The 13,073-nt window shown below is 36.9% G+C and overlaps 1 protein-coding gene across 1 annotated transcript in view; it reads left to right on the forward strand.

The window, feature by feature from the left end:
- The window catches only part of LOC135210350 (uncharacterized), a 242,784-nt gene extending 229,914 nt beyond the window's left edge, over positions 1-12,870 (forward strand). Inside the window, 3 exon segments of the mRNA XM_064243240.1 lie at positions 2,921-3,074; positions 3,331-3,491; positions 7,786-12,870. Of these exon segments, the coding sequence (XP_064099310.1) occupies positions 2,921-3,074; positions 3,331-3,491; positions 7,786-10,521 (3,051 nt within the window). The 3' untranslated portion in view covers positions 10,522-12,870.
- Positions 12,871-13,073: the final 203 nt, after the last annotated feature.

Below are 13,073 nucleotides of genomic sequence, written 5' to 3' on the forward strand. Positions count from 1 at the left end.
AATTGGTCAACACCTTCATTGTAGACAAAGTGGAGATAACATCTATCAGAAAAATATGCAGTATTCCATCATAGATGATGGTCAACTTCTATGATGGAATATTGGACAGTGCATGCTGAGATGTCAAAGACCAGTTTCCATGACCAGTAAACCCTCTACATTAGAAACAGGCAACCATAAAAATGCCCACAGACTGGACTGCTACAATTTCTAGTGCCATTCTTCATACTAGCCTTCACCCCTACCAACAAGGCTTGAGATCTTGAGAGAATCTAGAGGGAAAGTACCAATTATCAGTGTCAGAGGTGAAGGTGGCAGTCCTTGAAAAGAAAAAAATGATTACCCCAGAAACCTGAAAATTTTGACCAATGAGGAGAGGGATGCATGGCTTGCCATCCCTCTGTTCATGACAGCAAAGGATTGGGATTGCTACTCTCAGCAACCCCCTCCTTTCTTCTTCCCTTCTTAGCAGCTGGGTAAAAAGGCCAGGAAGGTTTGATTCTCTCTACAGGAAAAATCTTGACAAAATTTTGGCTGTGGGTCTGAGTTTAAAGAAGTAGATTTCCTCCCAACCCCATAGCACGAAGGACTAGCTGCACTCAATGGTTTGGCTATATAGTAGTTGCCTTTGCTCCACTGAGGGTTAGACAGAAACACAATGGATTATTATGTATTGAAATTAAAACGCTTTTCTGTCCATGTCACCAAGTTACCCTAGGAAAGGCAAAATGGGAAGCCCAATAGGTGTTGACCCATTCCTGAGGAAGGTCTTATCTTCCTCAATCTCAAGGAGAAAATTTAAGAGGAAGAGCAGGCCAGAAAGGCATTTGACAATGAGAGGGAGAAGTAAAATAAAGTTTGCAATTCCTTCCTGCCCCTGGTTTTAGACATGCTTCTCCTTAGTATGGGAACAGGTGTCGGCTATATATGGCATTGCTGTCATTGAAGGAGCTGTGACTAATGCTGTTCAGGAATCTCCTATGGTATTATGGATATGTTTGCTTGATTGCTGGATGACAGGGAACCCTCTATCTGTAGATCAGATTGTTAACCTGGCCCTAAACGCCACAAGCAACTGCTTTGCCACTTAAATGGTCCTATAGGAAAATCCACTGACAGTGGGGCTCAACAAGTAAGGTTGTGGTTACTTTCTCAGGATCATTAAGCTCCAAAGGAGACAAACAATAACTTTACCAACATTCCTGAAAGGGCTCCAAAAGTATGACAAAGCCCTCCAGGAATAAACAGATTCCTAAATCAAGCATTGGAATCTCCCACAAAAAAGATGTCAAATCAATAACCTTGAGCACTCCTTCAGATTGTGGACATGAATGTTCTGAATAAAAGATTATATGTAGAGACTTGACCACTCAAAATCAAGGTTCATCAACTTGTAGACCTTCTCATGATAATGATTTCTGGACTGACACATAACATCCCAAAATTGTGGCAGAGAATCCATGGAATTCTATATGAGTGCTTAAAACCAAACTCACTGCTGCAACATGTGAACATGCTATAGCAATGCAAGTCCTAGTCAACATCTTGTGAGTGCAATACCACAGAGAACCATAGTCCAAATGTCTTGTTTGTATGCACTTGATGAAATATAGATTTGAGAGGGTAGTGTACAAATCATAAGAGCTTAGGGAAAAGTACAGGCTAAGAGTGGCTACTTGAGTGGGCAGTGAAAGCATTATCATTCAAAGAACGTTCCAGGACTGTAGCAAACTACTAGTAAACCTGGGTGTATTACAATTGCATATGAACAAATCCTCCTAGTACGTACTTGGAAGTATACTGTACAGTATGAGATGTGTCACATGCAAACTACCTTCCACATCTGTACAGTCTTAAAAAACACACTTAAGAGGGGGGAGGTAGCTCATACCCAGAGAAGCGCAGGTTAGGAGCCAATGCTTGTGTCCTGAGAAATGGTTGAAGGTCAGTGCATTCTCCCTACACAAGTGATCTGCTTTTGAACCTATTCCATGTATATTCTACAGGTGAATAGGGAATAGGTGCATGCCCAGACACTATCATGCCATCCTGATATTGTTGTCTTAAAGACAGATGTGTTATGAAACGGCCTCTACTGTTGGCATGTACATGATCCAAGGATGAAGCAGGAGGTGGAATGAGAAGGGAGGGTTGTGTTATATCCATGTGTGCTTCCAAGGGAACACTGGAGAAAAGGTACCATGCAATGATCTGTACTATATCAGGTACATGCAGGGTTGCACAGGTTCAGCCAGTGTTTCCAAACTAATGTGGGAAGAGGAGTCAACCTCCCTAAAACAGAAAAATTCAGACAATAAATCATGTAGGTTGACCAGGTGTACTTCAGGGGAGCATGCATTGATCTGTTGACCAGGTATGCACAGGGTTGCACAGGCTTTAACCAGTCCACCTCTGAAGAGACACAGGAGGAAGAGCTAACCCCACTGCTTGCACACACATATACACACACAGAACTGGGAAGGGCACTTGCTGGAAGCCAAGTGGGATTTCTCATTGAGTGTTAGGTGAGTGAAGGCTACAAAGAACACTTAATACTGCCTGCAGTGTACCATACAAGACATGCTGTGAGAAGTACCTGTGCAAGGGGAAAGTTCTGGAATGATGAATATAACTATACTGATACAATACTGTACTTATATCTAACTGGTTTTCAAAAGTGCATAATTCCAAGTCAAGACATAATCTGGGAAAATTCCTGTAGTTAGTGCACATTTAATTAGCTGTCACATTAGAATCTGTATCTTTCATGTTTTGTGCAGTAATTATTATGGTATAAGTTTGGTTAAATAAAGACTTAGGTCACAGTATGTATTTTTAACACAAATTCTTTACTAATGTTAAATATTATAAGAATTAAGACATATTTGAATTCATTGTACATATCCTGTTTGCCTTGCAGGGATATGATGACCCTTTAGATGATCAGGATGATGCCTCCAGCAGACGATCTTCACTGATTCAAGCTTTAGGCCGGCATGACTCGCAGGATACACTAAAGTTATACATTCGTCGACCATCACAGGATGAAAAGAAGAAAAACTCAGCATTCCAAGGTACACATCCATTTTCACCTCCGTGAAAATGATATAGTAAATGTACCAAAAAAATTATTAATAAAGGTTTCACAGACAGAATTAAATAAACAGAAGGCAGATTAAACTATTTTTCCACATTTGTATTAAGGTAACAAACACCACCACAGATATCAATTGGTGACAAATTCTGCCCTAAGTAATCTCCTTCTGACAGTTTGTGAGGGTGTAACAGAAAGGTACTGTAACTAAACGACTTTTTCTGCTTCATTTACAGATAGCAGTGATGAAGAAATTGAAAACGAGTCTCCCCGTCGTGGATCAGCACCTGCACAATCCCTTGCTGATGATTCACCATCAAGCAGGTCTGAACAGCTAATACAGAAGTACAGGCATTCAGTGGATGTATCAGCCGACATCTTGCGTTCAATAGAAAAGGTAATAACTGTGCAAAACATAATGATACTCCATATATTGAAACCTTCCTTAACATCATTTATTCTTTGCCCTTGATTATTCAAAAAATTCTGTGTACACTCGGCAAGGAAAGTTAAGATACAGTTTTTTTAAATCCTCGGTCATATATTGTTCAATAATGCCACACCTGGCAACTCTAGAAAGAGGGCGGAGCTTCAAAATCATAGCGTTTGTTGCTTTCTAGATTTCCATTAACTTGACACCATAAAGATTCTGTAGAAGTCCTATAATCATTTATACTTGAATGTAGAAACAGGCTCTATAGTATTCGTTAATATTGGTTTGGTAACGTCAGTTCAGGGTAGAATAACAATCATCCTTTTTTAAAACCTACTGTGAAACCTTATAAGTAATCTTTGACACTAAACTGACGTAAAATTCATACGTAATAACGTAATTAAAGACGGATCTCAAACAATGAGAGAAAGTGTTTTAAAATTTGGGCAGAACTTGTGGAAATCATGAGGAACAAATATAGTAAAGAATGAAATATGGAGAGAGAGAGAGAGAGAGAGAGAGAGAGAGAGAGAGAGAGAGAGAGAGAGAGAGAGAGAGAGAGAGAGAGAGAGAGAGAGAGAGAGAGAGAGAGAGCACAAGCATAGGCCTGTCGATAGAGATACTCAATTCATAATATTGATAATATTTTTTCAAATGTTTCAAAAGTGGGGAGGGAGAGAGAGAGAGAGAGAGAGCATAAGCATAGGCCTATCTAAAGAGATACTTAATTCATTATATTTACTTAGAGATTGAGTGATAATATTTTTTCAAATATGTTTTAAAAGTGGAGAGAGAGAGAGCAAAATCTGCTTACATGAGAGCCTAGGCCTATTTATAACTACTTAATTTCATTATATTTTCTTTGGGAGATTGAGTGGTAATATATATTTTTAAAGTATGATTTAGAAGTGAGAGAGAGAGAGAGAGAGAGAGAGAGAGAGAGAGAGAGAGAGAGAATTATAGCATTGGTGACGGACTTGTGACGGGGGAAAGGCAGAAGAAAGAGCGGTGACTCGGTGCACAGATACCTGGGAAACAGGGTGATGTGACTGCCAAGATCGTGCTGCACTATGCTAGATAAAATTTGAAGGATCATAATATTCAAGCTAATTCTCTTAAGAAATTTATACCCTAATCTTTATTTCATTCGACAGTTGCCGCAACATTCAAAGATTGTAAAAAGACGTGGAATATTTTAGACGTAGGCTGCGGTCATTTTTGCTCTCTTGATATCGTCTGTACTTTTGAAAATCGGGTTTCGTCCACAAATTATTCACGAAAAAAGCTGTGTTAAGTAAAAATTTTTATTACCACAATTAACTCTATATGTATTGCACAGGCAATTAAAGTTTTATATCGTGGAAAAAATGCTGATGTGTTGGGAGATCTTTCAGCCTTGCGGCAAAGAAATGCAGTCGTGTAGGGCTGTAGGCTACTACGAACTGCTTTGTAATGGGAGCATATAGCCAGAAAACTTTGAGCTGACATGCTACTTTAACCTTGATGAAGATTTATGTTTAAAGACAGAAGCTTTGTTAACAGCAACTAGCATTCGATCCATGCCAACGTCAAAGTAATCAAAGTGTAAAATCCGTTACGTAAGCCAGTATCCAGTGACTTGCGATTTCCCGCTCGAAGTTCTAGGGCTCCTCCTCACATCATAGAAAACGCTTCTGCAGATGCAACTAGATTTGCTCAACCTAACTTAGCCGTCGCAACATTGACTGCCATTGACGCTAGCTAACTTTAATCACATTGAAATACAAAGACGAGTTTGTAGAAACTAAAATAATTGCATTCACCTCCTACGACGATACAATAATATCCCCGCTTATGAAGGAAAATTAGTAAATATTGTCGCCGTGATTCATGGTACTACAATCAGAAATTCACATTCTATCTACCAGATCTCTATGAACGAATCCATCTGGGATATTCCAATTACTTCGGACATATATCGTGTTTTTAAGTATCTGAACGGTTTTGATTTGCAGTTTTAACTTATATGATATAATTTGCAGTGTATTTTCATATTCTAGAGTAAATTTAGTGATATTATGTCTTTTCAGTAAAAACAAACTGGAAATTTGATCAACGAAAGCTAATGCAAACTGTATCTTCAGTTTTCTTGTTGAGTGTACATACACGCCTATTATCTATCTGTTGCCTTCTGCTTTTACGTTACTGTAAAAAGTACATTAATTTTGTAATAACATTTCTTACTTTCCTTTCAGATGTATTAGCGCACTCTGTGCAAAACTATAAGCGGCTATGTACTTAACATTACATATTAATTTAATGTAGTATTCAGAGTAATATGTTTGTTCCTGTGATAATGCAGACCCTCATCTCTTACTTTTCTGGTGCCAGTTAGAATCTATCAATGAAAGATTGTTATCGAAGTAACTAATTAGCAGCATGTCGTTGAGGGATGGTGTGTTACCCATCACTCATATGACTACCTGGCCCCTTTCTTTGGGCATAGAGAGCAGACATTCACATTCCTGTGAACCCATTTTATTTATAGGATTGTAATTGTAATTGTGTGACTGGTGAAGAAGTCTGGTTTGACTGTGAACAGGGTGGCTTTCCTGATGTTCATTTTGCAGGGGACAGTGTTGCATTGTTGACCTTACTTGGAAGGAGTATTCCAACTGGTTATATTAAAGGTTCAAAAGTTGGATGGTCATATACTAATAGGGTTATATAAACAATTTCAAAGGCACAAATTTCATTGAGAAAGAACATCAAGTATAACTATTTAGCATTAAATCCCTTTATTACTGGATACAGTCTGGCTTATATTATGACTACCATTAGAAGACTTTGAACAATTTAGGTACGTAGTGCTTACTTGAATTCATGGGGTGACGAGCAATCTGAAATCTCTAAGTTATATAATTTTATTCTGAGTTTTAATTTATATATTGGCTAGAAACAGTTAACTGACTCATTCATTTAGATTATGAAAGGTTTTGGTAATTGAAGGGTTAATCCTTTTCCTCATTACAATACATAATAGTTTTTATTAAGTAATCCCAAGAAAAATGAGATACCTGTACACATATATAAAATCAGATTACGAAAGGACCAGAGTTTGCTTCTCAGTATAGATCAACACAAAAAAAGCACAAATCCCTTTGCAAGTTCCAGTTCATACTAGACTTGGACCATCTGAACTAAGTTAAAATTATAATTTTATTAAAGATAATATTCAATATAATTATCCTAGAAATGAAAAGTGATACAGAAAATTAACATTATGGCAACCTAGAAGGATTTTTAATTCCTATATTAATGACAAAAGTAATGGTTGGTATCGGCCAGAAATTCACCAATACTTACCGATACCACACTCCGATACTTGGGCACAAAATGTAATTGGTCAAAGATTTTATCAAGTCAAAGATTTCATCATGGAAGAAAGCCAATATGTAATATAGTAAGGATACTAGATATTATCAACCCACATAAATCAACCCAATAAACCTGAATCACATAACTCCTTTTTATTCTTAATATAGTCAAATGAGTTTTAGAAAACATGGCCAACATGGTAGTACTATACTATTCATAGAAAAATTGTTTTCCAGTCCAAGTTTTCTAAGTTATTATAATAAGCCTAACAATCACTGGTAATCTCCATTCTTGGGTTTAGGCTGCATTCTCCTATGGAGAATTTAAGTACTACTGTATATGGTTCTCAAAATTACTTTCAGACACCAATTACAAGCGTAGTATCTCAGTCCATATAAACTTCATGAAGCCTTTGGTACATTATTATTAGTGGCAATATCATCCAAAGGTTTATGATTAGATATTTTGGGTGAGTTTTCTAAACATATTTATAGCTGTTTTTTATGCTACTTTAAAGCAAATTTTTTTTCTGAATGTTATGAATTATTTGCATTCAAATAAAGATTCTTGCAATGGACAATGTTTAATCATTATTGGTTTAACAAAATTCTATTTTGAGTCATGTTTTCCAGATTGTTTATTTATTTGTAACAAATGATTTTATTAACTTGCATACAGCCTCCATGAACCATCATAACTGGGTTTTGTTTTCACACTACATTAACCATTCTGAAATAAATGCAATTTCAATAAATCATCAATCATTCAAATTTTTGTCAGATATTCCCTCATAGGGCTTAGATTTAGAAATGAGCTTATGTTAAGGATTTCAAATATTTTACATTATGTTTTCAGGGATATAAATTTGTATCTTTAACATTAATTTGTATTTCCTTTAAAGATTGAGCCAAGCCCAGGAAGAAGCACTGAAGAGTCAAGGCGTGAAAAGCGAGTATATTCACGCACCATGACACCATCAAGCCTAAGGTCTGCTTTACAACAAAGATTGAAGGACAACCTTCCAGCTTCTCATATAGCTGGAACTATTTGCTCTTTAGGAACTGAATCTGTAGAGCTCCCAGAAGAAGATGAAGAGAAAGCACAGGAAGAACGTAAAGAGAGTGTTATTGAAGATCAAAAGCTTCTCCCACCATCTATTCCTCGTCATTTACGACGGTCGTCAAGAGAGGAAGGAAAATTGGATAAAATTGAAATAGATGCAGAGAATATTGAAACCCCCCCAGTAACCAGAAGAGCTTTTACAATGAGAAGCTTTCGATCACCCTCTGACTCTAGGTGGGTGAATCCTGAGCAAGAGGAGACTGAAGATCTTGATCTGCGGCGGGGAATCTCTAGATTTCGGAGCTTAACAAGTGAGGGTAGACGTTCACTAGTGGGAGAAAGAAAATTTACTTCTGACAATGAAGGTGGTAAGCAGAAACTAAGGTCTGGTATTGACAGCTCTGAGAATGAAGGAGCTGGCAGTGAGTTTGAGGAGAGAGGTACTGCAAGACGCTCTCAGCGTTTTAAAAGATTAGCAGATTTGGCCAAAGACGGAGATAGCGAGACAGAACAAATGCTTGCTCGTCAGAAGGAACGTCCCTCTTCTGTTGGTGATGATGATTGTCTTGGAGATGGTAATTTTGACAGATTTTCCTCTGTTCGGAAAACTTTAAGGCATAAGAAGACTCAAGACAAATCAGAATTAAAACAGAGTGAATCCCACGATGAAAACGACTATTCTTCACATCAAGCTGAGAAAGCAAGAGGTGAGGGATCAGGTAAAACACCACGTGCTTCACCAGAACGGCACATACCTCAGGAAGAAGGATCAACTGTAGAAAAACTTCACACAAATGTACACCAAGCTGTAACAACTGAAATTCCTCAAGAACAACATGAAGATAAAAATTCACGACTAAAACGGTGGCAGCGAATCAAAGAAACTAAAGCAGACGATGAATCGGGTAGTACTAAGGCTCAAGAGACAGACACTTGGAAAGAACGAATCACTCGGCGTTTCAAACCCAGTGGTGATAAATATGATGTACAACGTGCAATGGAAGAACACAAAAATAAAAATTCCAAAAATGAGCTTCATCCTCCTGCTTCAGAACGGCTTCAGCGTAAAAAGCAAGACACAGTTGCTCGTGGACTTGAAACAAGAGGCTCTTTCCGATCAACTTCTGGAGTTAGTGAATTGCGTAGAGAGAGAAGAGATCGGGCTCGAAGTGCCATTGATCCTTCACAAGTACGACAGGCTCTAGACAAAGAGAAAGAGAAAGAGAAAGCTAAAAAACGTTCAGTATTTGGAGACTCTTCTCGAGGGGTTAGCAAATTGTTTTCTAAACTTGAAACCAAAGAAACTCCTACCATTCGCCGTGGTGAAAGACAAACTAGGTCTCTTATTGATAATGGCACCAAAAGCAAAAATCGTAACTCAACCAAAGAAGTTGATGAAGGATTTGAAGATACAGGAAGCTTGAAATCAGATTCAACCAGTCAAGGAGCATCATCAACTGGTGATGTTCGAGATTCTGCTGTAGACAAAAGAAATAATCTTTTGAAGACTGAGCAAAGTAATGTTAAAATTGAAAATTATGTTGAGAGTAGAAGTCAATCAGCTGATAAAAATAACCTAAATGCATTTAAGAGAGCAGAAAAATCTGGTTCACGTTCAAGTTTGCGTTCCTCACGGTCATCATTAACTTCAGCAGCTTCTGTAAATACAGTGAGGCCTGCTCGACCACCCTCAAAATCACCAAGCACAGCTAGCATGGTCAGTAACAAATCTGATTCTAGTAGCATTAGAGCACATGGAAAAATATCTGGCTATTCCTCAACCTTTAAGAACCTTACAAAGAGTCTTCGTATGAACCGTGGTACCGAGAGTTATGATAATACTCAGAGCTCTCCATGTAGCCCAAAAGGTGACACCAATCAGCCTCAGTTTTTGGATGATCACACAAGATCTTCTGGATCACTTCAGAGTTCAGGAGGTGCTACTCCTAACCGGCCACTGTCTCGAGCAGACTCCACTCGCTCAACAGGGTCACTCAGCAAACAGTCTAGCGAAGGATCTTTGAGAAAAGGTATATCGTCTAATGTTCGGACTTCAAGTAGTATAGGAAAAATTAATAACATTAACAACAATAATACCAGATCAAAACGGCCACTGGCTCCAGCTCAGGTACGCTCTCTTACCACAAATGATAGTCGTAGTCGAAACACAAGTGGCTCTTTACGGAAAACTCCAAATTCATCTACATCAGTCAAAGTAAAACGGGGTGACTCTGGAAGCTCTAAGGAAAACTTGTCACGTTCTAATTCTGGAAACAGTAGGGCTGGTGGAACAAATCGAACTACAGCACATCTGTCCACAGGATCAAAACCTTTAGTTGATCGTTCTTCCAGTTTCCGTTCTTCACCACCTAAACCAGAATTATCAACCAGACGGTCAACTGGGGGCTCAATGAAAAGTATATCCTCTAAGAAAGGTGATATCCCTGCTTTCATGAGACCTACAACATCATCATCATCGAAAGTTAGTGCTGGGGACTCGGCAACACCAGTGAAGAAAGTAAAGGTTGTATCTAGAAACATTACTTTGTCAACACCCAGGACTGTTATAAAATGATCAGTTGCGTTTAACCTTTCTTAGGAAATTGAACAAGCCGTTCCATAAAATATTTCGTCAAAGGGACAGGTTCTGAGAAAAAGGACAAACCCCTCCAGGCTAGTGTAACAAAGCTCTCTGGTTTTTCTGGAGGATGAGCTCCACTTCCTAGGAATTTCTGTTCATAGAACAAAAAAATTGGTTTAATAGCTCTCAATGTCTTTCCTGACCCATAGGCTATTAAATACTACTTTGTGTAGTCCACCTTTAAGTGCAATGGACGTGATGACTTTGTGCCATGAGTATATTATGATGTGATATGATGGGCTACCAAACTTTTACCAAATACTTAATGCTATGACTGCTGCTGAAGTTTTATATTAAAAGCTTTGAATTCAAAGATAAGATGGTGCTGATAATAGTTCTTTTGAGCAGCCATCTCCTCTAGTAATTTTTTCACTCTTGGTAAATACCTAATACTATATGCAACAAATCCTAATGCGGGTGGTCTGTAAGACTGTCATATATTATTAGCATGCTCCGCTGTTTTTTTTTTATTATTATTAATTTCAAGCCAATTTATAAAAAGTGCCACACTTTTTATGTGCTCTTTTACTGATACTAGTTACTTTTCAGTTAATACTTTTGTGTGAATTAATTTCTTGTCCAAATATTTAATGTGTAAATTTTTTACACAGTATCTGTGATGTAATACATGTGAATATAGGTGCAGCCCTAATTCACAAATACAGTACATTGTTTTCAAAATTTAATTTCTTGTCTGTTGGTCAGTATTTTATATAAGGAGAAATATATTTGGCAGAACTCTTTGACCAGGGGCAGAACTTGAAAACCGTTGGGAATAAATTACTACATACATGTTAATGAATAAGATATATATATATATATTTTAGATAAATTACGACCATTCAGTTCTTCAAAAGCTGTGATTCCAGTTGTAGTAAAATAATAAACAAGTCAATGTAATTCTAGTAACATGTATGTAACTTGTTCCTAATCTTGTATGAACAGAATCATTGTTGTGTAACATGTAGCAATGCTATGCCTTGTCCAAATTAATGTATGGTAATAATGTTAATTTTTAGGATCAATGGCTTGGCTGTAAATAAAATGCCTCTAATTCCGCAGCTACTTTTTATATTGATGCTAATTGCATGCTTCTTTTGAGGCTGATGTATATTAACCTTTAATTCCTTTCAGAAGGAAAACAGCATTTATGTACATTTTGTATAACATAGTGATTACATATTCAGTACTATATAGAAATTAACTTGTGACATTGTGAAAAACGATTTATTGTACATAGATTTAGAGTGCTATATTTAAAACTATTACACAGTTGTGTTGAATTTTTTATAATTTTATAAGGATTTGCCAGGATGTACAGTATATATTTAGTATCAAATCAAAATAATTTTGATAAGCTATAAAGCCATATTAAAGTCTGATACATACGTATATACTGTAATTTTTATTGGATCAACAGCATGCTGAATGCTGCCTGAAGCATGTCACTTGATACAAGTCTGTGTCAAAATAATCTTTATGTATAGAAAAACCTCATGTTGTATTTGATTTTTATCTAAAATACCAAATGTTATTATTGCTACAGTGTCCGCAGCTTTGTTGTTTAGCTAACACTGTAAAGGTTGTACGTACTTACTTCTATACTATTTGGAATTGTTATATCGTGACCACGTTGTAAATTAATGTGCCAAAAGTGTATAACTGGTCTGAGTCACCACAAAGGCTCTACTCTTGAGTCTAATTAAACACTAGTGTTCAAGATGTATTGCTGTTATATAACAGTCTTAAAGCATTGGGATATATCTACTCCCAAAACAGATTAATGTTGAAATCCAGCTTTTATTTGATGATTTAAAAGTTGAATAGCTTTTAATGAAAATAGCAGTATTTTAGGAACCTTACAGTATCTCTCCTGAGCTGTATTTCAAGGCTTTAGGCATAGTATCTTTTGCCTGAGAATGCTCAGATGACTTCTAAGGAGCTCTGGAGTAGCTATAATTTGTAAATCTTTCAATATGTTGTCTAAAGCATTGACAACACAACTCCTCAGAGTTGAAATCCAGTTTTCTGCCAAGCATTTCTGTTTGGCTCAAATGGTGCTGTTTGCATAATGAAGTGAAACGGCATTCTGCAAGTAATTGACGCTTTATAAATATTTTTTATAATCTTGTTCAGTAAGTCAGGGCTTAACACGTGTATTTATTTTGCTGTAATACTGTACTGTACTAATGTTATTTATTTTAAGTCATTAACTGGCATCAGTGTACCACACATTATACTTCAAAGTAACTAGTGTACATTTTTACAATAAATTCATATTCAAAAAAAGAAGACTTATCCATGTCACCTTAGGAACATTGTTTGAAAAATAGAAAATAATAATGGAATGAAGGAAGTCAATTTCATTTCTTAAAAATACAAAAGTTTACTACAATTGACTGTGAATAAATAATGAAATTCAGGCTAATAAGCCTTGGGTCGCCTTCAACCATTCAAGAGTTAAGATAGTGAAAAGAGGGAGATGG

Source organism: Macrobrachium nipponense, chromosome 39 (assembly GCF_015104395.2).
Source record: "Macrobrachium nipponense isolate FS-2020 chromosome 39, ASM1510439v2, whole genome shotgun sequence".
Lineage (NCBI taxonomy): Eukaryota > Metazoa > Arthropoda > Malacostraca > Decapoda > Palaemonidae > Macrobrachium > Macrobrachium nipponense.